The 27,203-nt window shown below is 49.0% G+C and overlaps 1 protein-coding gene across 4 annotated transcripts in view; it reads left to right on the top strand.

Moving 5' to 3' along the window:
- Tns3 (tensin 3) overlaps positions 1-27,203 on the top strand; it is a 271,594-nt gene that overhangs the window by 18,491 nt on the left and 225,900 nt on the right. Inside the window, exon 1 of one of the 4 annotated variants that reach the window (XM_047560436.1) lies at positions 25,682-25,819. The exons of the other annotated variants lie outside the window; for them this stretch is intronic. Coding sequence (XP_047416392.1) covers positions 25,742-25,819 — 78 coding nt within the window. The 5' untranslated portion in view covers positions 25,682-25,741. Of the gene's footprint in view, positions 1-25,681; positions 25,820-27,203 lie in introns of those variants that run through there. 4 annotated transcript variants of the gene reach the window in all.

The raw sequence follows: 27,203 nt of genomic DNA, 5'->3' as shown, positions 1-27,203 counted from the left end.
AAAAATGCCTTCAGTTTGCCTGCCTGCCTTCCTTCCTTTCTTCCTCCTTCCTTCCTCCATCCCTTCCTCCCTCCCTTCCTCCCTCTCTCTTTTTCAGTTCTGAGGATTGCCCATGCTAAGCACCTACACTTCCACTGAAGTATATGCCCAGCCCTTTTAAAATTATTATTGTGAGACTGGGTCTCGCTGAGTTGCTCAGGCTGGCCCCAAGTGTGTTATTTTTATGCCTTAGCCTCTGTCATGCCCAGCTACCTGCCTTGTTTTAAACAATCACTAAGGTAGTAAAGGGTTTCAGGTAGCATCATGTGTAATGGACATGTTAATATAGCTGCTTTCACGTGGAACACCATGAGGATATCTGAGCAGGGTTCACCTGCCAGGTATGACAACTCTCTGGGTAGCTCTGCTATTTCGGGATATTTGTCTTAAGTAAGTGGTTCTCAAAGTGCGGTCCAAACTAACCTCAAAATGGGGACCCTTGGAAATGCCAGCTTTGTGCTCCACCCCAAGTCTCTTGCCTTAGACACTCCAGGTTGGCTTGACAAGGCTTAGAGCCACTCATCCAGGTTAATCCTTCTTCTTATGTGTGATGCTAGTCTGAAATCCCAGAGAAACAGTTACATCAGATAGCTTTAAAGTTCCATTTGGCTTTTCAGTGCTCTCTACGTATCCTGTCAGACTGGTCAATTGCTTTCCCAAAGCCTCTCAGAGAAGGTGCAGAAAGAGCTGCATTTATGGTTTTCAGACTTAAGAAAACTCCTTTCAGTTCTTTGCGTCCCCAATTTGAATCTCTGTCCAAGATTAGGAAGCCCAGCAGAACGTGGGATTGGAGAGGGAGGTTGGTGCTAACCAGGGTATATTTTGCATATATTGTGCGTATTTTTAGCATTTGTTCCTATTTGACCTTGTTCCCCACTGACTGGCTTATTTGCTTCAGGAGTGAAAAAAAAATCAATGTTTTTGGAGGTCGTGTCCTTACAGGAAGTTCAACTGGTTGAGGCTTCATTTCTATTCTTCACCCAGAAGATGTAGATTAAACTTCTTTTGTATAGGGAGAGGTTTTTGTTTTGTTTTGTTTTTTTCTTTCTTTCAGCAAAGACGAGTCAAGTTGCTGAAGTCTCAGGTGTGGTGGGCAGCCTGGTGCACATGTGGGGATACCTGGGCCTTGTTGTGGGCAGGGGATGTGTCCACAGCAGAAGGTGCTATGAGGATGAGGGTGGGCACTGGCTGGCTGAGAACTTGGTTAATAGCAGGTGTGTTAGTTGGGTTCTCTTGAGAATCGGAACCATTGGAAATATTCATACACACCTACTCCTCCACTTAATATTAGGGCTGCTTCCCAATAAACCCATTATAAATTTAAAATATTATAAGCTGAAAATATGCTTAACACACCCAACCTACTGAACATCATAGCACAGTGACACAGGGCACTGTGGATTACAGGTGGCTTCCCCTTTGATCTCATGGCCAACTGGGAACTATGGCTGGCTACCCTTGCCCAACATCAAGACAGTATTGTATCGCAGAGGCCAGGAACAGATCAAAATCCATGATTCTAAGTATGGTTTCTACTTAGTGTGTAATGCTTTCATGCCACCATAAGTCAAAAAAATCATAAATGGAACCATCCTGCTTGGGAGCCATCTGTGTACACGTAGGAGGGAATTGGTTCACGTGATTTTGAGAGCTGGCAAGTCTGAAATCTGAGGAAGACTGGAAATGCTACAAGATTTTGGAGTTACAGTCTTGAGTCTAAAGGTTACCTGGGGAAGACTTCCTTCCTCTCCTGGGAACCTCAGCCCTTTCTTGTAAGGCCTTCACCTAATTGGTGGGGCCCACCCACATTATGGAGTGTCCTTTGCTTTATTCAAAGTTTATTGACATAACTCTTAATTGTATCAAAAAAGAAAATTCCTTCACAACAATGTTGAGACTGATGTTGGAGCATCTGGGCACAATGGCCTAGCCAAGAGGATACATAAAATTAATCATCACTGCAAGGAATCTGCACTAGACATTGTGGCATTTCCACTCATTAGTGTGGGTTCTCTAGACAACTGATTTCCCTTTAGTGATGTTAGAAGTTCTTTAAGCCCAGTGACTGTTTACTGATTTATGTAACTAGAACAGACAGAAGTAGTATGGACATCAGGCTTGGTTTGATCAAGCCACTCGCACCCTGTGGTTGCCCATGAACATCTCCCTTTCCTGCCCTTTGAGTTCTTGCATCTGCTCTCAGGTGGATCTTCTCATTCCTAAAAGATGTCTGCCAACTCTTCATTGGTGCCACTTTATGTTTATTTTCTATAGCATTCTGCCAAAGTCCCAAAACAATCCTGTGTCCATAGATGCCTAGTGCTGACAGCCTTAGGCCCAGGTCACTGGTTTTCCTAGAGTCAGTGCCTGTGGCAGAGGAGAGGGGAATTTATGCCATTTGGACAATGGGGGTAGTAAAACCACCAACAGGATCCACCTTGCTTTATGGCCTCAACCCATAGCTACCATGGGTTAGCACAGTGCCTAGCATGTGACCAGTGCCAAACACAGGGGGTCAGTTCTGGAGAAGCAGTGCAAGCCTTTGTAGGTTGATTTTGAGCAGAAACTGGGTGGGAGGTAGGATTTCCTCATGTTAGGGTTTGGATCTTAAAGGTCTTCTAACAGATCTGTGTTGAAGGTCTGGTCCCAGCTGGTGGAGGCCACGGGGAGGTGGTAGGAACTTTAGGAGGTGGGCCTAGTGGGAGGACACAGGTCACTGGGAGCATGTCCTTGAAGGCTGTATCTTGTCCTCTGCTCTTCTGTGCTTCCTAGCTGCCTTTAGCTGAGCAGCTCTGCTGTAGCCTTCTGCCACAATGTTCTGCCCTGCCGCCTGCCCAGAGCAATGGAACCAGTGGACAATGGAATGCAGCTTCTGAAACCATGATCCCAAATAAGTCTTTTGTTCTCTAAGTTGAGTTTTCTCAGGTGTTTTGTCACAGTGATGGAATACTGACCTCACACCTTGGTATAGGGTTAGTGCCTTCTAGAAAGAAGGGGCTTCCGGGCAGCAGAGGCCAACCACTTGGTCTTGCTGGTGAGTCCTGCTCTGTCACTCCCTGGCCCATGATCTAGGAGCTCTTGGCTCATGAACCCATATCTTAATGCTTTTTCCCTGAAAAACCTCTAAGAAGACCTTCCAGACGCACCTTTGAGAGCGAGCACTGAATGAGCCTTTTGTAGAAACATTAGCATTCTCAGCGCCCAGATGTTGTTGAATCTTTGTCTCACTGTCCAGCTGGTGTGACTCTTGGCTTGGAACCTTGGTCCTGGCTTAGGTTTGAAAAGGAGCCCCAGGCACAGGGAGCTCTGTGTTCCTGACAGAGCCCTATGCTGCTGGCTGCTGGCCTTGCTGTGCTGCAGCTGGACTTGCCCTGGGGACCCTTGTGTGCCCTGAGACAGGTCCTGGCCAAGGTGGTGCTTGGTCCAGTTTGCTGGTCTCCGACTTGATTCACTGTTGGGGGACATGACTTGATCCATTTTCTGTTGCAAGAAGGGGTCTCCAAAGCAAAGTTATTGTGGTTTGTGGTTTGTGGTTATTGTCACAAGGTTATTGTGGTTTGTGGTGACCTAGAAGTAAGGAGTATAAACCTGGGACTGGCACAGGTTAGCAGAAGTCAGCCCTCAGGGCTGGAGTCCAAAGTCTGTCAGCATTTGTGCAGAGATGTGGTGTTCTCTGTGCTTCTGTCCTTGGTTGGGACCAGGCAGAGCAGCCTACTGGGACCCGGGACATAGATGGATGTCTTGAACAGCAGTTATAAGGGTGCTTTCTATGTTCATCTTTGCCAGCCCCAAAATCTGTGCTACAGCTCACAGACTTCTAATTCATTTTCCTAATTTAATACCCTTCCAGTTTCCCAAAATGATATGAAAAACATGTAGAATATTGAAATAGAACTCATGGCAAAGGGAAATATAGATTTGGAAAGATTGAAGCCCATGGAAGATCAGCATCCAGCGGATATGGCATAAAGTCCCGGTGGCCACAGGATTTGGCTCTGAGCTTCCTGGCAGCCAGTGTGATGAAAGCAACCATTGAATTCTCTCATGGGGTCCATACGATAAAAGCAAATGAATCATGTAAACCAGATCACAACCACAACTACGACAATAAAACCTCCCCCAAATACATGGAAAATTTATTCCAGAGAGTAGAGATGTTTCTGAGGCTGAATCTTGAGGGGATTTAGGCCCCTGCAGGGTGCTTAGCCATAGGCAGCACCACCATAGTAGAGAAGTAGTACCCAGCTGTCTCTTGGCCAAGTTCACTGGACAAAATGTACCTCACTAAGAACAGCGTTCCAAGGGACCTAAGCATCCTGTTTCACACATTCAACTCTTAGGCACAAGGGAAGAAAAAGCTTAAAATGTTGCCCTTGACCTACAGAAGGATAAGCTCGGGTTTCGTGGAGCATGTGACTGTTCCAGGCCCCCGTGGTGTTTGCCCACTTGGACTTCACACCACATTCTCTGTCTGGGCAAGGAGCTGATCTCGTGCCTCAGTTTCCTCATGGTGTTACAGTGATATCTATGTGAAGTCTCACTCGGAAGGCTCTCCGTGACTCTGATCTGGCCCTGGGGGGTCAGGGGCCAGGGACATGGGGGTCATTCTGTGGGAGCACTTGTGACCCACCTGGATGTCACACTGCATCATACGGTGTCAGTGGTGTCCCATGTGGTTACCTGGTACTGCACAGGATCATATGCTGCCCATCCCCACGCCTTACCTGAGGTAGATCTGGCTGATTTGGGTTCCTCATTATGGACATGAGGCTCAGGGGCCTTCTCGGGTCTCTCAGACAATATGGTGTACACAGCTGGATTTGCAAAGCAGGTTGCGGGGTCTGCTTTCTGACATTGCTTTTGTACTGACCACTGTTGAGAAAGAGCAGCAGGGGGTTGTTACTGTGACTGCTGCTGTTTGCTGCTGTAAGCACACCTGCAGGTCAAGGTGAAACCCCAAGGGACAGGAGGAGATGACATGAGAGCTTGTGTGGTACCCACATGTCAGGACTGGGGGTTGCTGTGTGTGTGTGCTTCCTCCTTCCAGAATCTTTCATTATGAAAATTGTCATACATTTTCTATTTTAGTGTTTACGTTACTGTCATAGAATCCTTGGGGCTGGGTAGTTTAAAAAGAAACGAAGTTTTTTCTGACTCATGGTTCTGGGTCTTGGAAGTTCAAGATTGGGTACACGGTGGAAAGTAGAAGGCAATTTGGTGTGTGCAGAGGAGACAAAACACAAGAGGCGCTCACCTCAAAGCAACACATTCCCACCGTAACTGATCTAGACAGGAAGGAAAGGCATTGATCCCTCTTGATGACTTCATTGTCTCTGACCGGCCCCACCTCCCAACTCTGCCACCTGCCCCAGTGGAGAAGCAGGGTGACCGTGAAATCCACCTTGCAGATTTAACATTTATCAGGAGTTTGCCACCTGTGCTTAGTGTCCCTCTCTTCCCTCCCCTCTCCCCCATCCTACTGTGTCTTTCCCTCTTTCCTCCCTCCCCTCTCAGCCCCCACCCCAGCCTCTTCTCCCTGTGACAACCCCAGTCAGCCTGTCTCGCCTTTCCTACTCAGGCATGTGCACTTTCTAGAAAACACAGACACTGCTCACTTAACCCCCGTGCTTTCCAGGCACCTGGACGGGAACAGTAATTCTTTGGCATGGTTACCCACTTGCCAAGTTGATCAGAAGCGTAGATTGGAGTTGATTGGTTAGAACCAGGATCTTGACAAGACCCACAGACATCTCAAATCCCTGTGGACCTTCTGTTCTACAGCAGCTCTGCCCTCGACCCCGCCAGGGCAGCCAGCACAGCGAGGGCCTGGGATGGGCTGAGGTGGGGTGGGGCAGTGGGAGTAGCCCATGCCAGGACGGGCAAGGACCCGGAGGACAGCCCCTTGGAGCCTGGGTCTGTGGAACCCCTTGACTTTGATGGGGTCCTTGGGGCAGGGAGGGCTAGGGATGGAGGTGGCCTCTTCTCCCTGTCCCTGCCTGTGCCTCCCTTCCCTATGTTCCCAGCCCTGGGATGGGTAAGGGTGATGTGCTGCAGCCAGGTACCTTTGAGCACCAGAAAGTCCTGGAGTGCATCAGGATAGATACTCCCAAGACAAAAATGTCATCAAGTCCCTCTGCCTTGTCTCTTGGGGAAAGCTCCCATCCCGTTATTAAAAACCCAAGCATGTGTCTCCGTGTCAGTCTGTCTATTTAAGTATATGTTAAACATGGGACTTGATGACAGACATGGTAAGTCCAGCACATGGAAGCTACCGGAATCCCTTCTCCTCCCAGTGCTTCTCCTTGGACTCCTCCTGGGGAGATTTGTGTTCTGGGAGATTTGCTGTAGGTTTTCTCATGCCCAGTATGTGAAGGGATCCCAGAGGTCTTGGAAGTCATGCAAACCTCTTTCCTGCTCACCATCTTGGATGGTTGGTACTTCATGTCCCAAAAGGGCTTGGTCTGGTGCCCAGAGCTGGATTTTCCTGCCACAGTGTATAGGGAAACAGCCCAGAGGGTGGCCACACGGGCAGGATGGACACTGGGGAGGAAGAGTTGGGCTTACCCAAGAGGGGAGGAGGCAATGGATGCCAGGAGGGGACGGATGAGGGGGCATCTGTGGGCAATTCTGTGTTGATTCTTCTTGTCTTTTCCCTATGTCTGAGGAAGCCATCATTGTTTGTCCCAGTTTTGTTACTGAGACACTAAGAACCTGTTGGAATTTGGATAGTGATAGAGAGGTGGGCCTCTACCCAGTCCTTAGAATGAAAACCGGTGCCCTTCCTTGTCCTCGTACTGCTGCAGGGCGGGAGGCGCTGGGTCGGCCCCTTTGAAGTCGGACTGATGGACAGGCAGGGGGAAAGTGGGGACGCCCACGCCCACCACGACTAGGGAGTGTCAGACTGGGAGCCTTGCCTCTTGCCCTTGGGTAAGAAAAGAAAACAATGCTGCAGAGGAAGCCTTCCTGGCAGGGATTACCTGGGAGGTGGCGCAGCCTCTTTGATCCTCCTGGGGACCGGGCTTGCTGCAGCCTGCTCCTATCAGTGCAGCAAATTCCCTATTTCCTTTTATGTTGGGAACCCACACGGGGCTCTGATGCTGGATGCAGTTTCCTCCTCCTTGTCTGCAGGAAGCAAGGCCACAGTGTGCAGAGCCACAGTGCCCAGCAGCCAGGGGGACAGTGGAGGGTCTCACTGATAGCAGTCTGGAGGCTCTGGTTGGATGGAGATGAATGGGTTGGGGAAATGTCTTAGGACCTGCTCATCTCTCTGCCCACCTCCCACTCAGACTCCCCGGTAGAGCAGCCTTCCTGTTCATAGACTTCTGGAGAACATTCTCTTGAATCATGCATGTGATCCCTTAGCGCTCGCGTCATGGCTCTTGGGGTGGAATAATTCTTGTTGAAGGGTTTGCTTCACGAATTGGGTAGCATTCCTACCTCCTCTCTTTAAGTGTCTGTGGCTACTGCAATCCTGTCAATAATTCAAGAGTCCTCACCTTTCCAAATGCCCCCGAGCGACTCTAATTATTAGTAAGAGGAGAAATCAGTGCTTAAAAAATGAACTAGAAAAATCCCAGAGAGCATTCAGTCAATTGCTAGCATAAATGTTTTCTGTAAAACCTTCACTATTGGTATATGTATGTGCTTTCCTGGGTTGCTAGGTAAAACGTGTATGTATATGTATAGAGATTGCTGACAAAAAGGTGTAAATGACGTTGCAGAAACATACAGCCATTTTTATCAGACACTGTGAATATTCTTTTCTTATGTTTGATAGATTAAAATATAGAGCACCTTGGGTAGAGAGGGTTAAGGTGGGTGGTTAAACAGAGAGTGTTTGGGTGAAGAGGTTCTTTTGTGAGCTGGGCACAGGCAGAAGAGAAAGTTGAGGTGGAGAAGACCTCTTGCCCCAAGAGGTCCAGTCCCCAGGTGTGGCTATGCATGTTCTCTGTCACTGTGTGCCAGTAATGAAGAAGACGAAGTCAACCCATCCCTTAAATGAGACGCTTCGGAGTTTTCCCAAACACCCTGTTGGTCTTGAGGGTCGTGCTGACTGTGGACATTTGCAGGATGTGGCCAAGGTGGTCCTGAATCTCTGGCATGTTCTGGGGTCAGGGCTGCATCACTGGTCAACAGAGATAAGAACTGAACCCTCAATGGCCTCTGTTGCTACCCAGGGCTCACTCTGCTCCTGGTTATTCTTTATGGGGGCATCACTCAGCATGACAGGAGGATGGAGGACAGGTGGTAGGTCTCAGCTGGGGCCTTGCTCTTGCCAAATGCGGACAGATCCCTGCACTGTGAAATGCCAGGCAACATCCTGCCTAGGGAGTCGAGCCCACTGCACCAAAACAGCTGTGGAGTTTTGCCATTTGGGGCTAAATGCAGTGGTTTCACCATGGGCCTGGCAGGAAGTATGGGAGTCTGCACTGCAGCCCTTCGGAAATCTCATCCTCCCACCACTGGCCAGACCTGGAAGTGGCTTGGGCATAATGGTATGCTGTGGTACTTCACTGGCCTCAGGAGGCTCCGCCCACCCAGACATGCAGCAGAGCAGAGATGCTCCACTGCCCCCAGCTGCTTCTTGGTTGCAAGGCACCATTAATAGGTTCTTGGGCCCCAGGGAGTCTCAGGATGGAGGCACTAAGATCAAACTGGAGATGTCCTTGGAATAGCTAACTTTTATTTTATTAACTAAAGAGGATTTTTTTAAAAAATCACATTTTGATGTAAAAGTGTCCCTAGAATCTCCTTCAGTTGGCATTATTTTTCACTAGACCCTCTTTCTGCCCAATAGACTGGGGTTTATAAGAGGGTCCCAGGATCCAAGGAGAATCTGAACATGTGACCCACACCTGGAACTCTACCTGTTGGCCTTTGCCATTGTGTGTGTGTGTGTGTGCATGCAAGTATATATGCACATACCCCACCCACATTTGTATGTACCTGTGTGTGTGCATATGTGTACGTGTACATACAGGTGTGCATACACAGATATGTACATGTAAGTGTGCCTCTGTATGTATGTGTGTATACACATGCACCTGTGTATGTGTGCACCTTATTGATTTCTGAAATAGAGACAGGTTGCTTCTTATTTTTTTTTTTTCTGTTTTCAGGCAAATTATTCCTCACCCTCATGCATGTGCTGAACTCTAACTGGCTTCCTGACTTGGCAAGATTGCTGTTAATGCATCCTTAAACATTTCTTTTATTTGTCAAATCCCTGTTATTTTGTTAGAGTCTATCTCTCAGCCAAAATAGCCTCAGGAGAAAAATAACGAAAGAAGAAATGAATTAGGTGTGTCAGAAGAATGTGACAGGCTGGGGGGGAATATGCAGGTAAATATGCATGGGTAACAATGCGGCCCCTTCTCAATGCCTGTTCAAATGTTTCCTTTCTCCTTATAAAAACAGGCTAACACATGAATGCATGTTTGCAGGAGGCAGAGGGCTGCTCCCAGCCCCCAGAGAGACTGCTTCCCTGTCCTTGGAGGCCCTGTCTTTATTCACAAAGATACACTGTTAAATTTCTTTGCTCCATTGTGGACGTATCATTCTGTATTTTTTTTCCTCCTGCTAACATGCCTTAGCAGAAATGGTTCCTTGTTATTTCATGGTTTCTGCAAACGTGAGGATTAAGGGTTATATAGTAGTTTGTTCCTTGCTATATAGAGAGTATGTGTGTGTGTGTGTGCGTGTGCAGTGTGATGTCAGTCATCCGACTTCACCTTTCAGTTACTGGATGTTGTTTACTTTCCGCCTTGTCACTGTGTGGGGCAACGGTCTGTCTGTGGACAGGTCTTTGGTTCAGAGTTGCAGGTGTGGAGTGAGCAGAGCCGGTGGTGTGAAGGGTCCACAGTTTTCCCTCTGCATTGCCCAGTGACTTTTCATTCAGGCATCATCCCTCAGGACCACTCCTCAACTGTGGCTCTGGACACTGGCCTGGCCCGAGGCTGCTGTGCCCCTGGTGGCTCTGTTGGACTTCCAGGACCTTTGCCCTCTGACTTTCATATCCGAGGCAGCCGAACCTGGGGCTCCCACCATGTGGTGCTTCCTGTGCACACCCTTCTCTGCATTTGCTTAGGAAACATGGTTAGTGAGACAGAATCATCCTGTCCATCACTGAGCCTTGCCAGGCCTCCACCTCCGGATTGTGCCTAGGGTCCAGCCACCATCCAGTCTCAGCCACCAGTTACCTGTCGCTTACCTGGGCACATCCGAGGACTTTTTGTTGCACTTCCCCCATTTCCTCCCACCTCTAGTTCTTGGTCACAGGCAGCCCGAGAGGAAAATTGGATTTTAAATCACATCACAGCATCAGGGCACTTCCTTGCTCAACCTTTCAGATGTTCACACTCTGCCTGAGTCATAGGCCAAGTCCTCATGTTGGCCACAGGGCTGTTGGGGGCTGACTGTGGGTCTCATCTCATGCAAAGCCCCGCTGCTCCTCCCTCCGTGTGACATGCCCCACTCCCCGCAGCAGCTTGTCCCCCTCTATGACCTTGGTGTTCTTTATGCTTCTGATGTCACTGCCTCAGCCCACCTAGATAAACTATGAAATCATCCTTGATAGAGGAGCAGCCCATCCCCCACATGCTGGGCAAGATTATCTCTCCTTTCTGCTTTGTTTTATTTTTGGGCTGTAGCTTTGGGCACGTCTTGTGTACCATCTGTGCATTTACTGTCTGTTTCCCCGCTAGAATGGAATCTCCCTGAGGACAGGTGCTTGGATTTGTTCAGGTCTGTTCTTGGTGTCCAACTGCAGGATGTGGACACTGGGCCAGTGGTGTGCCTGGGGCTTTGGATGATGTGACTTCTCTGTCTGCTGTGGGGCAGGGACCCCAAAGGCACCTATGAAAAACAAGTATCTGTGGGGAGGTAGGCACTCTGTAGAGGCCCTACATGTTTGGAGATTTTCCTGGTGCTTGGAGCTGGTCCGGTGAATGGTTTCCATTGATTCTCCCAAGAGACTGAGCCATTCCTTGTCCACTTGGTGAGTGAGTTCAGTGCTTCCCACCTGGCCCAGACCGAGGCATGAGCGCAGTCTCACCACAGCCAAAGGTCTTTGGGGCACCTGGGGGTGGGGTAAGATTGAGAATGATGCAGACTTACGTCTTCTTTTGTAAGTTTTTTGCTATGCTTTGGGCATCTTCCCTGCCAATGAATATGATCTGAACCTGAGTGTTATTTTTAATGGTTGCATGGTTTTATATTTAATGAGTCCACAGATCCATGGAGACCCTATTGTCAATTTGTGTCTGTTGTGGGATGTGGATCTCTATAGGCTGATGGTTCTCCTATCCGTCCTCATGTTTAACTGGGGCAAGGGCTCTGAGTTCACCAAGCTCTCTCCATCCATTAGTCTTACTGTGACTGTTGCTGACCATGGAACCATGGTCGGTGTCTCTGTTCCTGTTTCTCTCCTTCCTTCTTCTATCCATTCAGCAATTAGCCCCGCGGTCCTCATCATCAGTCAGGCTGGGGCATGTGGGTGGATGGGGATGACAGTGATGTGGGATATGAGTGGAGTTTTGAGACTACAGATGTTCTGATCAGTATGTGTAAGTCCTGAATAGGTCATGAAGGGGTCAGTATGCCAGGACCCATCAGAAGAGTCATTCATTCATTCATTCATTCATTCATTCATTCATTCATTCATTCGATGAATCCTTAGCCTTGATATCAGCATGTTTGAACTAGATGAATGGGGTCCCTGCCCTCTTGGAGGTGACTTTCTCTAATGCACTGACTTCAAGATATCACATTAGGTAGTGATAAGAACACCAAAGCAAGGCAAGGTCAGGTAAGTGGGGGAGGGAGGATGAGTACTGGCAGAGGTGGTTGAACTGTTTCTGTATGCATCCTGCAAGTCTCCCTTGAGGAGGTAGCATTTTGGCAGATATTTGAAGAAAGGGGCACAAGCCAGGCAAGGATCTGGGAGTGAATTATGTGCATAGGGAATAGCATGTATAAATGTCCTGCAGCAACCAGTTGAGCAGGTTGGAAAACAGAGGGAGGTAGGGGCTCGATTAAGTTGGCCTGTGCAACTATGAGAAGAACTGTGGCTTTCTTTTAAAGGCTATAGATTAAAGGTAGGAAGATTTGTGCTGGGATCTTGTCCCTTCCTGAATCCTGTCTTAAGAAGTTCCATCTGACTGGCTTGTGGACATGGAGAGACGGTCAATTTACTGATGGACCAGGATGGTGGGGGAGTTGATGAGGGAAATGGTCTTGTTTGGAGTTTATTCTGTGGGGCTTTTTGATGAACTGCATCCTAGAGGGAAAGAGAAGGAGTGCCTACGTGCAGCCCTGAGTCTATAAGGAACTGGCGCTTCTCATGCAGGCCAGGGTACAGGGGAGGAGCCCTCAGACAAAAACTCAGGAGTTCTCATTTGCAAGGTTGACTTTAATGATGATCCAGGGACAGCCAGGGTAGGTGGAAGCAGACGATTCTGCTTAGGTCAGTGGAGGAGGGTCTGAAGTGGCATGGGAGGCCATCAGCTGATGGACAGGGGACTGGAGGATAACAACTGAGCGGGGCATGCACATAAAAGAGTGTCCAAAACAGAGCCTGGGCACCCAGAAACTTGAAGGTGCCCAAGGGAACAAGGACCCTCCTCGAAAGAGACACCCGTAGGGCCAGTGAGATAGGACACGGGGTCTTGGAGACCAGATAAAGAAATTCTGTCCGGAAAGAGTATTGTCACACATCACTGGAATTGGAATATTGAGAGGAACAAGTGCCCCTTATTGGATCTGACAAGCTGTAGCAAGTTAGTGACTGATGGGTGTTTCAGTGGGGTGGGGGAAACATTTGGGTGTCCTGGATTTGGGAGCACATAGAGTCATGGGACAGTGATTCTAGGTTGCTCTTGAAGGATGTCCAGAAGGGGAGCAGAGCAATAAACCAGAAATGGGGGAGGGGCTCCCAGGGGGGTCTGGTTTTAAAGATGGGTATGTCACAGCAGGTTGTATACTGCTAGGAAAGACAATGCAGGAAGGAAGAGCTGATGTCACGAGTGGAGACCCACGCCACTCGAGGTCACAGCTTGGGCGGCTGGCGTGCACCTTGGATTAGAACCTGATGGTGCTGCTGGGTGGCCTGTAGGGGGTTACTCTGTTCTTCTGGACTCTTGTTTTGTTGGGAGGTTTGAGTTCCGGTGTGTTGGTGCACAGAGCAGCTACACACCAATAGGTAAGGACTGTGGAGGGGTCGGTTGTGGGAGGCAGTGTAGACTTGGCCATGCTGAGAACTCCTTGTGGGCAGTGAACTTGACTTGCTGTTCCTCTGACCTTCACCTTCCTGACCTCACACAGAGCAGGGGCAGAGCAGCCAGCCAGCTGATGAATACTAGGGTGGTCCCCAGTGGCCCTGTGCTCATAACAAAGGACATCCTGGAGCTAGGAGGAGCAGCTCCCTATTCCCAGGGCCACAGGTGTCCTTACTTCCTGTTCCTTTCCTCCACCTGCCCCCTGCCCCCACACCCCCACCAATTTCAGCAGAAGCAGGCCTATGCATCTTATGTCTGGATATTCAGTGCTGCAAGGATTGCTCTGATTACCCCTGGAGGCCCCCAACAGTCCCCTTGCTTTTTAAATTTTTAGATCAGCTGAAGAACCGGAAGACATCACCAGGTGCCAGTCATCCTGTGTGTCCTGGGATCAAGTTATCACCCTCAATACCTCCCTCAACCCCACCCCCAACCCCACCCACCCCACTCCACCCCCACCCCATTTGTTCACAAGCCTCTGGCCCCTGTTCTGACTAGGGCTTGTGTACAACCTCCTTCCTTCTCTTCATCAGGGAGGGACCACCGCTGCCGCCCCCTCCCCCATGGTAGGCTTATCTTGTCTCTGCCCCCTCCCTCAAATAAACTCTGGAATGCATGAATAGAGAGATGATGGGGGGTAACCAGTTAATCAGAAATTCAAAGGGCAGTTGATTAGCAGGCCCTGCATTCCAAAGGCCCAGCCCTGGGTGCGGCCTCCTAGTGACAGTCACCTTAAACCCTGGTGGCAGTCTCTGTTGATTTATACACTTGTTCATTCCATAAGCAGTGTTTGTCTAGCAACTCATGGAGCTGGTGCTGAGGGCACATGAAGAGACCAACCCTGGTCCTGGCACACACAGTGTGAGCGGGTATGGGGCCACAGTAACTGGGGACATGCCTTTCCTTGCCAACCCTGGGGGACAGTGATGGCTGGAGGTGGGACTTCAGCTGCCTTTTTTGTTTTTCTTTGTGGTGCTGGGGATTGAACCCAGGGGTGCTCTACCACTGATCCCAGTCCTTTTGAAAATTTTTTGAGATAGGATCTCACCTGTTGCCCAGGCTGGCCTCAAACTTGAGATCCTCCTGCCTCAGCCTTTCGAGTCTCTGTGATGACAGACCTGCACCATCGTGCCTGGCAACTTGAATTGCCTTTTTCTTTGCTTGAGTAACTTTTTTTTTTTTTTTTTCTTTTTTTTTAATTGTAAACAAATGGAATACATGTTGTTTCTCTGTTTGTATGCTTGAGTAACTTTTAAAAAAAATTTAACAAAGGAGAATTAAGAGGCTTGTAAGTACTGTGCTATAGACATACTTCAGTGTTATTTTTAAATTATAAGAGCAACATGACACACTTTTCAGGAAACTAGGAATAGACTCTCGGACATCATCCACAGTCACTTGGCCCCTCCATGCCGTGCCGTCTGGGGAAGGCTTTCCAGACTCCACTGAGCAGATGTGTGCGGGGCAGGCTCTGGGAAGAATGTGATGAAGTGACTTTCCTCCACTGTGTTTTCAGTCCTGGGAACTCAGTCCGGTTATGGACAGTAGAGACCATGTGAGGTGGCCGTGTGTGTTAGGGGTGCACACGATGTGAATGCTGCTCCGGAAAGGTGACAGGGAGACCACTTCAGGACACCTCAGCTCCTCTGGCCACAAAAGTGAAAGTGAAATGCCCTGATTATGGGTCAGTTCTGGGGTTCTCTGTGCTGTGTATCTGAATGTGCTGAATGGCACGAGGGTGGAAGGACCAGCATGGACCTCTCACTTGGTCCTTATCTTGACCACTGGTATTCTTGCCCTCTGTGCCTCATGTGGCCCCCTGATGTGACCAGGGCAGTGTGCCAGGTAATCAGTGACAGCCCAACTGGCTTGCCTTGAGAATCCTGAGGAGTGCGGGTGTCCGGCTGCCCCTCCGCATACTGCATCCTGTTTCATTCTGACAGTGCCTCCAGGTGGGGTCATCCTCGAGTCCTGGGAGACTGAGGCTCAGGGAGGATGCATCCTGGCTGTTCTGTGGCTACTGGCTAGGACAGACACCTCCGTGACTACTTCCCTTCTGCTTTTCAGGTATGGATAGAGATTTTGATTTCTCTTTTTTTCTGAATTAAAACATGCCATGTTTTATACTGGAGACAAGCTTTTTAGGTTTTAGAGACGTTTCAGGAATAGAGTTGGTTAAAGTAGGAGTTGTTTTAAGGCATGAGTGTCATGCTCAGGGACCAATGCATTCCCTTGATGTGGCAGTACAGGTTGGTTGCTTTTTATTGAAGTTCAGCCTGTGGCTCTCTTGGAGCACCAGCTTTGATGGGACAGGGCCAGCATGGAACTTTGCCAATAGCATTTGCAGCTTGCTTCTGTGTGGGAAGAGTGAATTTGGAATGTGGCCCTGTACCAGTGGTAGGAGCCCCAAAGGCCTTGCTCTCTTTTTGGCTTCTCCAGAGCTGAGAACACAACACCCCAGCCCTTCCCGCCTCAATCCATCCTGGAAATTCATCCTCCAATTCACAGTGGTCATAAAAACAACAACAAAAAAATTTGCTTTAACAAACAAACAAAAACCATCCACTAATTAGCTAGAACTTATTACTGTTGATGAGAAAAGCCCAATTTGGTCAGAAACCAGATACTGTTTTCTTCCCACCTAGCCCCCATCCTGCTCTGGGCTGTCCCCTTTCTGCAGGGGAAGGTAGGAAGGTTGGTGGGAATTGTACCAGAGCCCATCCATGCCACATCTAGCCTAAGCCTCACAAGAGTTGTTGCGATTTTATCATCCCCATTAACAGAGGAAGAAAACTGGCCCAGAGAGATTAATGATAAACCTGCAGACACACAGTGACCAGAGGTTGGGGTTGGAGTCTGCTGAGGCACTCTTGCTTTTGCAGTCTGTCTGGCCCACATCTCTCCAGGCCACCCCGGTATGCCCCAGGCTATGTTTCCCTGTCCCCAAGTCCCTTTGCTTTAGGCTTCTAAACCCAGCTGCAGAGGAGAAACCCATGGGGAGATTTTGAAGGAATGTTGAAGTATGGAGCCTGCCAAGCTTGTGCTTTGAACATTAGGGGTGAAGTTGATGCAATGTCAGGATATTTCTAACCAGCTTTTCCAGGGAATTTTGAGGGACAGTGTGGGTGAGTACTGCCTAACCTGACCCTAAGAGCCTTTGTGGAGTTCCAGATGTGGCCCAGCTGTCATCATTTGCTGGCCTCTGCAGGTGACTATTTTGTGCATTTTAGTCTGTAAGGGAATTGGGGAGATATGAAAGGACTGGGGCTAATTGAACAGACTTACTGAGGACACCCGTTATGGTCTGTATAGCTCTGTTGAGGGACCTACTACCAGCTGGGCCAGCATCACTGTGGTGCTGACTGGGGTATCCGAGATCAGGCTGGTTTCCTCCTGCCTGGGGAAATGGCACAGGCTTTTCCTCCTCCTCCTCCTCCTCCTCCTTTTTTGTGAGTTTTCATTTCTAATTTGAAAAAAATGGATCCAATACATAATGATCATACATGTTTATGGAGCACAATATAATTTCATGTGTATGTTTGCGTGTGTGTGTGTGTGTGTGTGTGTGTGTGTGTGTGTTGCTGAGGATTGGACTGAGGGAATCATCATGAGTGCTAGGCAAACACAATACTGCTGAGTTATACCCCAGTCTCAAAGTGATGTTTTGACGTTCCAAGTATACATTGTGTAAGAATCCAGTCAAGGTATTCATCACCTTAAACATTTGTCATTCCTTTGTGATGAGAACATTCAAAAACCTTTCTTCTACCTACTTTGAAATATGCACTGCATTGTTCTTGATTATAGTCTCCAGTACACCAAGACACCAGAACTTCTTGTTCTTATCTAACTGTAACTTTGTACTTGGCGGCCGATCCTTCCCTATCCCTCCCTACCCTCAGCCATTCTGCTCCATATGTCCACGAGATTAACTTTTTTTAAATTCCACAAATGAGCAAAATCATGCAGTAATTGTCCTTCGGTAACTGGCTTATTTCACTTAACATAATGACCTCCAGCTCCATCCTTGTTGTGGCAAATGGCAGGATCTTATTGTTTTTATGGCTGAATAGTACTTCATTGACCGTATGAGCCACATTCAGCCATTAATGGACACCTCGGTGGATTCTATCCCGTGGCTAATGGCACAGGCTTTTGAGACTAAGCTGGTTATTAATCTTCCTGGAGCCTTCCACAATCTCTGAGTCACCCAGATTTCTATGGGGGAGGAATGCAGAGGGTCCCGCCACTGCCTGATGCTTACAGACGCTCAGGGATCAGCAGCCCACACTAGGCTTGAACCACCGTCTAGTTTTTCCTTGGTGTTCTAGAAAATGCATGCTTAAGCATCTTGATATAGTATTATTTCAGTACCAACAGCAATGTCTGTTTTCTCTGCTTTCCAGAGGAAGTGAATGTCCTCTCACCATTTTCTGCTGAAAACCCCAGAATAAGCCCCGGAGTCACAGATTTTGTGGTTTTGTTTATAAGCTAAACGTAGGTCTGTCACATTTGGAGTCCCACTGATGTCAAAGAAATGCAAGGCCAAGGTGGGAAAGTAGACCGTGAACCTCCTGAGCCCACGTCTTCCCTCGATCCTGGACACGTTCCTGTTCTTTGTTTCTGGTTAGGGTTGGATCGGGCAGCTCATCTTACATGAGACAACTGATTTGCTGGAGTTTCAGGGATATCCCTCTGTCCCCTTCTTGGTTCCTCAGAGTTTGCAGATGGGGACTTGAGGGATGTGAGCTCTGGGGTTATTTAATTCTGTCACCTCAGACAAGTCACTAAGGGCCTTTCTGGCTTCTAATTCTCTTTCCCTTGCTCATTTCTATGTGCAGAGTGAACATTTTGTATATGTTTACTGTATTTTATAATTTGATATTTGTTGTTCCAGTTGCCTACCCTTTCCTGCAGATACCAGGGGAGGGTGAGACTGTATTTGGGTGGACGCCTCAGTCTATTTGGGCTGCTGGGACTCTACACCATACCCTAAGGGTGTGTCAACAATGCACATTTTGTTGGGAAGTCCAAGATGGAAGCACTTGCAGATTTGATGACGGGAGAGGACCAGCTTCCTGGCTTATAGGTCTCACCTTCTTTTTTTTAATTATTTGTTCTAATTAGTTATACATGCGAGCAGAATGCATTTTGACTCGTTATACACAAATGGAGCACAACTTTTCATTAGTGTCACCTTCTTGCCGTGTCCCTATGTGGTGGAAAGCTCCATGGGTGTCTCGCTGGGCCTCTTTTATAAGGGCACTAATCCCACTTATGAAACCTCCCTCATGACCTAATCATCCCCAAAGGCCCCACCTCCTAATACATCACCGTGGGGTCAGGATGTTGACACATGATTTTGGAGGGGACATGGACATTCTGGCCATAGAAGTGGGACCCATTTTACCTTGAAAAGGGGTGCTGTGTGCACTTGTCAGGGGTGGAGGTAGGAGCAGGAGTGTGAGAGGCAGTGAGTGGGTTTGCGTTCTTTAGGACCTTTGTGTCCCCTTGGACAGGAGCCTGGAAACCTGAAGTTTCCGTGCTGATCTCACTGGTCTGGCACCTTGACTCCCATTGAAGGTGGGGACAAAGAAGCCAAGATGCTTCTGTCTCTACCCGTCCGTCCCTCCGCGTCCTCTTCCTTTGATAAGAAGGAAGGGGCTTTATCTATGGGGCTGGCTGGGGAAGAGGAACAAAGCTGCCTGGTTGGCAGGGTGAAGGGGCACTTCACCCTTTCTTTTGCTTCTTTCTGCACGTTTTTAATGAAGCAGCTGCCCTTGTGATCCGGGAAGGGGGAAGAAGTACTAGTGGAGGCTAATTTTGTAGGGAAAGCAGTTTTTCCTCACTTCTCAAAGTCAGGGGGAAGGAAATACACCAAGGGCAAGAACAGAGGGGAAACGGAGAACAAACGCATTTCCTCCTCCAATGCTGTAAGAACACCATGCTGAGGATGTCAGCAGTCACCATCTGTTCCTTAAAAGAAGCTCCAAGATGTGACTGTCACAGAATGCCAGTTGGCATGAGCCCATCGCCCTCTGAGACATCCTGAACTTTGTAACCAGTGGAGATATTTTGGTGAAATTGGGGAAAGAGATGGCCTTGCTGGAGGCCAGTGAGCACTTTGATTCATCACAGATCCAGTGAACTCTTGTGGGAATTTTTACAAGAAATGAGATTGTGTAAGGGACAAAGCAGTGTGTGTGTGTGTGGGGGGGGGGAGCGGCTGTTGTCCTGTACCCACCCTGAATGGATAACTCCTGCTTTCAGTCCACCCTCAGGGTCAGGCACATCACACACAGCATCTTTAGTCCTTGGTACTACTTGTGTGGTGAACTCATTGTCCCTAGAATGTCCCTGGGTGATGGAATGTGCCTGCATTCCCTCTCAGGGATTGCGAAGCAGCTCTTTGGCTGTCCAGTTTTGTGGGCTCCCATTATTCCTTGAACTCCTAGGTCCTCAGGCCCCCACATGTCCTCTGCCCCCAAGTGTGCATCATCCCCCTCCTGGTATTGCCTGGGTTGCAGGATGTCTTCTGGACAGGATATATCATTTTAAGTGAATGAAGTTACCTCTGTAACACTTTTCAGAGATTCAGGGAGTCAGGGCTTATGGAAATGTGGTCAGTGTCTGGAAGGCACACTGTCCCTCTGGGTGTGGGATGGAGCACAAACTGGCTGTGCAAGGACTGGGAGGAGGAGGAAGACCCTGAGAGAAGGGATGTGCCCCACATCTGTGCTTAAGCCAGGTGCAGGAGTAAGGCCAGCACTAGAGATAGTGCCTGGGCTTCCTGCTGCCCAGCAGGCCAGCTCCCTGCTTTTGGAAAAGGAGAGAAGGTCGATCTTGGAGAGTTCTGCAGATGAGAACTGGCCATGGCTTGTTAATGTTAAACTCTTTATATTAAACACAGACTCTTTTGATACCAGACACAAAGTACTTTCAAATATACTTAAGAGGCAGGTAGAAACCCCCACTTGGGCATCATTAGCCATCCAGAAGCATGACTGGCTGGGTGTCAGATATTATGTGGATGTGCATGCAGAGGATGGGGAAGAGGCAGGTCTCCTTTGCCTAGTGTTTGGAGGCCCCAAGTGCCTGGCCACCAGTGAGGGCTAGATCCAGCCAGGGGAGGGGCTCTCTGAACTCAGGTTGGAGGGACTGAGGATTTGCACTCCATAGCCCTCCTGTTTCCTTGGCCAACCTGTGCTCATAACCTGGTTCAGGTTATACCTTTCTGCAGGAACACCCTGTGGCGACGTCATTTTCTTACCTAGGAACTGAAAGTAGCACTGATCATGGCTTGTCCCATCCAAGGCCACCACCAGCCTGACTTTTTGACTTACTCTTTTCCCCTTTTATACAGTGCTGTGAGATTATATAGATACTGTCACTAAAGAGACAGATGTTAGAATATGTCTCCTCTCTGCTTGTGATGCCTGAGTGTCTTACCCCAAGACAGTGGAAGCTGGCTTTCACTTGCCCTTGGGAACCACGCACATCCCTCCTAATCCTTTCTGGGCTCCTGCTATTCTCCTCTTCCATCCCCCCACCAGGTGGGAAGATACTCTGACACCATGTAGACTTGCATTGTGTTCCTATTTATTTATTTTTATCAGCAGGGACTTGAGGACTCATGGATTCCTATTGTGATCAATGGACTGCAATCTAATATTATCTCAATTTTGATGTTCAAGTTGTTTGATGTTTGGCCAGTGGAGCCTCTTCAGATGGGCTCTTGTGTCTGGGAGGTACCCCCTTGAGCCATTCTGTGAGTGTTCCCCTGCTTCCTGTGCAAAAGGAAGAGATTGCAGGCTCTCTGAGTGTGACTGCTGCTGTTGGGGCTGCAGCCCTAGTCCTCTACTCCACTGTGGACTGAGCTGGGAATGTCACATGTGTGCACACATGTGTGTATACCCACATGTACATCTACTTTCATTTCATTTCCCCCCACTGTACTGGGCATTGAACCCAGGGGCCCTCTACCACTGAGCTACATCCCCAGCCCTTTGTATTTTTTAATTTTGAGACAGAGTCTTGCAAAGTTGCACAGGTTGGCCTTGAACTTGCCATCTTTCCGCCTCAGCCTCCCAAGTAGCTGGGATTTCAGGCATGCACCACTGCACCTGGCTCTGCTTTCTTTTCTAAATGTACCTACTCTCGAGATGAGAAATCATGACCTACAACAGTATCTCTGATTCCTGTGCATAACATGGGTTTGTTGGAATGCTCTTATCTCTCCTCTTAGGCATCCCCTTCTCCAGCATAAGAAAGGTGGCTCCCAGTGTTCTTCATGTAAGATTCCTAACTGATAAATCCTTCTGTATGTAACCAATTTCCTGTCACCTCTTACATCCCATGGGCCCTCGAATTCCTTCAGGTTTCACAGCAATTCCAAGCCAGTTATCTGAGGGCAAACCCCCATAGTGGCTTGCACCTCGTGTTTGTCTCCACCTGTGCCCACACTCAGACTGTCCTCTGAGGCTGTCAGGTGGTCCTCCAGATTGCGAATGTGTTTGTGGCCCTTTCTTCTCTCTTCTTTCCTTCCTTCACTGGTGCATTATTTTATGTAATAGATTCATTGAAGATGCTTCTTTCTTATTACCTCCTGTTGACCTGGGGTCCAGTCTAACTCTGTTTTGGGGTCCCCTCCTTTCCTTTTACTTCCTGCTATCCTATTCACTTCCCTGGACCTTGTTCTTGAGACTGTCTGCCTTAAACGTCCGTAATACTCCCTGTGTGTTAGCCACACATGTTTCATGAACTCACCAAATATTGTGCTTGATCCATCCTGGCCTTGGCCCTTTCCTGCCCTCCATCAAGTCAAGTCAGAGCCCACTGGTTGAGTTTTTATGGGTATATCTATGTTCTCACATGGTCTGAGTTCTTACCTGTGGACACTGTTGTCCCCTGCTGTGTACAGATTGGGTGGGGAGGATAAGTCAGCCTTCACTGCTTCCCTCCAAGTTTGAGCTCACATACTGCTCAGGAAACGATTCTGTGGGTGAATGAAGCAATGGATATCTGGGAGCACTTTCCAGTTTCCAGTGACATCCTGGGGTCATGAGAGGTCCCTCGGCCCTTTCCCAGGGAACCTCATAATGGATGTTTAAGTCTGTCTCATCATGGGCATGTGTCCCCAGTTTCTTCTGGGTTTTCACCCCCAGTGGAGTGATGCAACCTCTAGGCCTGATGCCTGATTTGCTGATATCTACTTTAGCTCTGCAGGCTCCATCCTCTGGAGAAAGAACTTCATTTTGTTCCTGGGGACCAGGTATAGTCAGAAGCGAAGGTGAGGCCACCTGGCCAGTGAAAAGCACAGTGGATTGTGGCAAAGCAGAAAGAAAACTGGAAGCTGGCCAGAAATTTGATGCTCACTATTGCCCACAGAGGAAGCAAGGCGAGTCTGCAGTTCAGGTTCTGGGTGGGAATCTGTCAGTCTCTGTAGGCGTTGAGTGCTGCATGCCTACTCTGGCTGGCTTTTCCTGCATCCCCCCAATTGGTACTGCTTTTAGACCCCCATGCTTCCCAGGGTGCCAGAAGGGTGTGGCCTGAGATGGGAGGTGAGTGACCAACAAAGGACATTTTCATTCCTTCAGCAGCACTATTGCTCCTGCGCAGTGTTGTATGTGGAAAATCCCAGATGAAGATTAGGACTTGCAGACTAAAGGCACGAGACAGATGACCCCACAGAAGGGTTATGGCCCCATGTACAAGGTCTGCTTAGGAATGGGGGATGATTAACCAGTCTGGTGGGGGTGGGCAGGCAGGCGGGAGTTGACTCTTCAGCTGTGCCCAGAGAGTGGCAGTTTTCAGCTGGAAAGGAGAAGGGAAAAACTGGAGTGAGTCCCAGGGCACAGAGCAGAAGAAATCAGGAGTATAATAAGACTGAGCCTGGTGCGGAGGGTTGGTGTAGGGCCCAGGGAGAAGGGGCTGGAGGGCTCCAGCTGCTGAAGGGATGGTGGGGAAGTCCACTTGGGCTTCATTGTTCTGGACTTTGGCCGAGAGACCTTGGCTATGACTGCTGATTCTCCCTGGGATTGAGCAGTGTTGAGACAAACTAGTTTGTTGTCAACTGTGAGATGTATCACATGCATGTAATTTATTACCACTAATAAAGAGCAGGAATGTTCTAAATGGCATACTCTTTTAAATAAGTACAAATAGGCTCAGGATCCTTAGAATAAAAAGTCTCCTTCATTGTTTGCCTTCTAATAGAGTGGGCATGGGCAGCACAGTGTCTGTTTCTTTTACCACGGTTCCCGAGTGGACCTCAGAGAGTACAGAGCCTGGTACTCTTGTTCAAGGAGCTTTATCATATTTGGAGGCTGTTTATTGCTAAATTCAGATTCCTTCTGCTGGTTCCCATGGGCACTGCAGTAAGGGTGATGGCAGAATCAGCTGACTTCTGAAAGAAGTGGTTATATCGCTCATGCCCCCTGATAGGCAGCAGAATTGCATTCCTTTAGGTCAGCTAGTAGATACTGCTTTGCACCCCACCTTGGGGTTAGATGCTCAGAATCCAAAGTAAATGCAATACAGATGTGTTCTCAGGGATCCCTATCTTACCTGAAGGACAGATGTGTATGTAGGAATATGACCGAGAGAACTAAAGTTCTCTGGAAAACAGCAACAACAAACACCCTGCCTTAGCATTTTCCTTCTTTCCCTTCCAAAATATGACTAAGAGAACTATAGTTTGAATAAGCTATAGAAAAAAATGAGCAATGATGAATGAATACAGAAAACTGAATGGAGGGATAAATATAGAAAAAGAGGAATAATGATCTCATTTGATGGGTTGGGGGGATGAGAATGTTTGTGTGTCTGCCCTGTGATGATTGCATGAGAAATTAAAATCCAGAATGGTGCATTCCGGGCAAGGAGGCATCTTTGGTTTTGCTTGTTTGTAGTTGAAAGTTGAAAAGCGGTCTTTCCATTCCACCACAGAAACAGAAAGATGGATATTTAGTGCCAGAACCTGAGAGGTTGAATTGATGACTGGAATTTGCACATGTGGTAGCCATAAAGGCCCTGCCCAGCCCACCCAGACTGCTCTCCCAATCTAAGGCATTTGAACTTGCAGATCTGAAGTTAGTGTTAGATCCCCAGAGGCTGAGCTCTGGGACACAGCAGGTCATTAGAACTGCCTAAGGGCTGGGCCAAGAGCCAAGGCCAGCAGGGCCCCATTGCTAGGGCTACACACTAAGCTGGCCTGAGGCTCTGGTGCAGGGGTCTTTTCTACAGAACTCCACAGACCTCAGGGAGTGGCTTCAGCTTGAACACTTCCATCTTCAAAGCAATCTTTTACATTTGTTCTAAGTTAGACTTGCCATAGAACTTCATCTTGTGGAAGGCAGGATCTACTGCTCTGGGAAAATGTGCAGGACCACAGTCCTGTGGAAGTTGCTTAGGCACTAGAGAGGCGTTAAAAGTTTGGGGGTCTCCCTTCTTCCCTTTTCTAAGTGACCCTTGCATTTTCCAGTTTCCCAGCCTGTTTTCCCCTACCCTAGTCCTTTAACTCCAGGTTTCTAATTTCATTCTAAAATCCCAGACCTAGAATGGAAACACGGGACTTGGGTTGTACTGTGTTTTGTCTGAATTTTCTGGAGCAGGATAGCACTAGGATGGTACCCAGGAGCAAGATGACACCCCAGGGTGCAAGGCTTGGGTAGTCATTTGCTTTTGAGCTTCCTATGAAGTCCCTGCTGTCATCCTCTTCCTCAAGCAAGGCTGACCTCCTTGTTTTTCTCAGTTGAAGAGGCAAATTGTTGGGGGAAGACCCCAAATAACACCCTACCTTTGCGTTTTCCTTCTTTCCCTTCCAAAAGTACTGCTTGCTGGGTAGTATAGATTACCAGTAGATACTGCTCATTACAGATGCAGGGTTTACTGGATAATAGTCAAGATTTTAAAATGCCCAAAGCCTAAGAGCCTGCCGGTTTTTTGATTCTTTTAAGCCTCTCGGTCAGCGTGTTTAGAGAGGTCTGAAATCCTAGTAAAGCCAAACCCGGAGCCAAGCGTCGGTAATTCCAGTCAGATGGCGGCTGGCAGGCGCCCCCCTCCCCTTCCTGGAAGGCGTTTCTTCACCCACTTTTCCCGTGTCTGGCCGAGCAGCCTTCGCCTGGGCTCTCAGAGCTGCGGTCTGGGGCGGGGGAGGGAGGGCTAATTCGTGTCAGATGGAGGGACGCCGCGCGGGGCCCGGCGCTCGCTCCTGGCTTTTGTTCCCGGCGTCTGACTTCTGACGGGCAGAAGCTGCCGAGGAGGCGGTGCGCGGCACCCACCGGCTGGCGGCCACCGAGAGCCCTTTCGGGCCTCGCGGGGTCGAACTTTTCTTGGGACTCCCGCACGCCGGGAGCCTCGGAGGCATCTTCTGACTCGGACATCGGCTGGCGAGGGTCCTATCCCGCGGGCTTTACGCAGGGGCGACCATGCGGCTGCGCGCCCTGACCCCCGGGCCGCCAGCTAGGTTAGCGCGTGAGGCCGGGGCGCGTCGGCGCCGGGGCCAGGTGAGTGTGGTACTGACCTGGGGCGCCGGGTCAGAGCTGCGCATGGTGCAGCTACCTTTGGGCCGGTATGCACGTGGGCCGTGAGACTGTGCGCGCGTGCCCAGTGTGCTCGTGCCTGTGTGTGTGTGTGTGTGTGTGTGTGTGTGTGTGTGTGTGTGTGTACGCGCGCGCGCTCGTGTAATTCGTGTGCCCTTGTCAGTGTGTGTTGATCTTGATGTGCTTGTCTAGCATGGTCGTCCATGCGACCGTGCCCGTGGGAAGTTTGCGCTGGACTAGGAGAGAGGGCCAATGGGGCTTTGCCTGGTGGGGGACCGCCCTGGGGAGCCCATATCTGGGTGGGAGGCAGTTCGGGCTTAACTCTTGCTAATCAAATTGCCTTTTGAAAACGTTTCCCCGGATTCCTTTCTCCGGAATGCAACTGGGACAGTGGCCATTGCGCAGGCTCACTGCTCCGCGCGTGTTTCTTGCACAGGTAAAGGACGCCTTAGGCTTTGCGCTGATGTGCAGGTTGCACAGAGGCGCAGAAGTAGTACAAGTTCCTAGGTCCGCGTGGGTACCACCGGCGCTCTGTGGTCCATAGAACGGTTTTCGATGGCCTTTGAATTACACGGAGGAGGCCGGTAGTTCCCCACTAGGTTCTGCCGCCCCTTCTCCTGGTCTAACAATCAGGCTTTTACTTTTGTTTTCTTGGCAACTATGAGGTTCTGAGGAGTGAAAAGTTGTCAACGTGTCAGCTAGTATACTTGATCTTAGTTGTGCAGCATTCTGATTCTCAGTTTAGCAGCCAAACTCGGTTGCTCCTAAGTGTGGGAACAATGTGTGTTGTGTGCATGGAGGGGATCCCTTCTGCCCCAGGTACTGGCCCCCTGTAGAATGAGAAAAGTCTCTGAGGTCAGCTCTGCGGATGTGGGGACTGTTTATGTCTGTTTAATTTCAGAGTAAATTTGAACTGAGAATGAGCTTTTGATCTGTGTCTACTCCCTAGAATGCAATGGAGGTTTCCCAGGTAGCCAAAAGCCCACTTAAATTCTGTTTCAATGGTGGGGCTGAGTATTTCCTGAAAGGAAAGCATAGCTGGGATTGTGGGGCTGTAGCCCTGTGCTATTGCTTGTGTAACTGTTTTGCCAGGGCAACTTTTAGCCAGGAGAACATAGCAGAGAGGTCTTTGCATGTTTTTGCATTTTGGCAGAGTGAAGCATGTGTGCGGAGCTCCTCCCTGCCCAATTTTGCAGATTTTTCCTTCTCAAAAGAGACTTCACCATCAAGACCAGCACTAATTACCATGTCCCCCTCAGGGAGTCCTTGTGGAACCAGCAGCCCTGTTGCTAGTCATCCAAAGTTTGGCTCCTAACAATTAAATGCAATTTAGATTCCTGAACTGAGC

Source organism: Sciurus carolinensis, chromosome 8, assembly GCF_902686445.1.
Source record: "Sciurus carolinensis chromosome 8, mSciCar1.2, whole genome shotgun sequence".
Taxonomy (NCBI): Eukaryota; Metazoa; Chordata; class Mammalia; order Rodentia; family Sciuridae; genus Sciurus; species Sciurus carolinensis.
The sequence above is the reverse complement of the archived record's forward strand: the minus strand, read 5'-3'. Positions and strand labels throughout refer to the sequence as shown.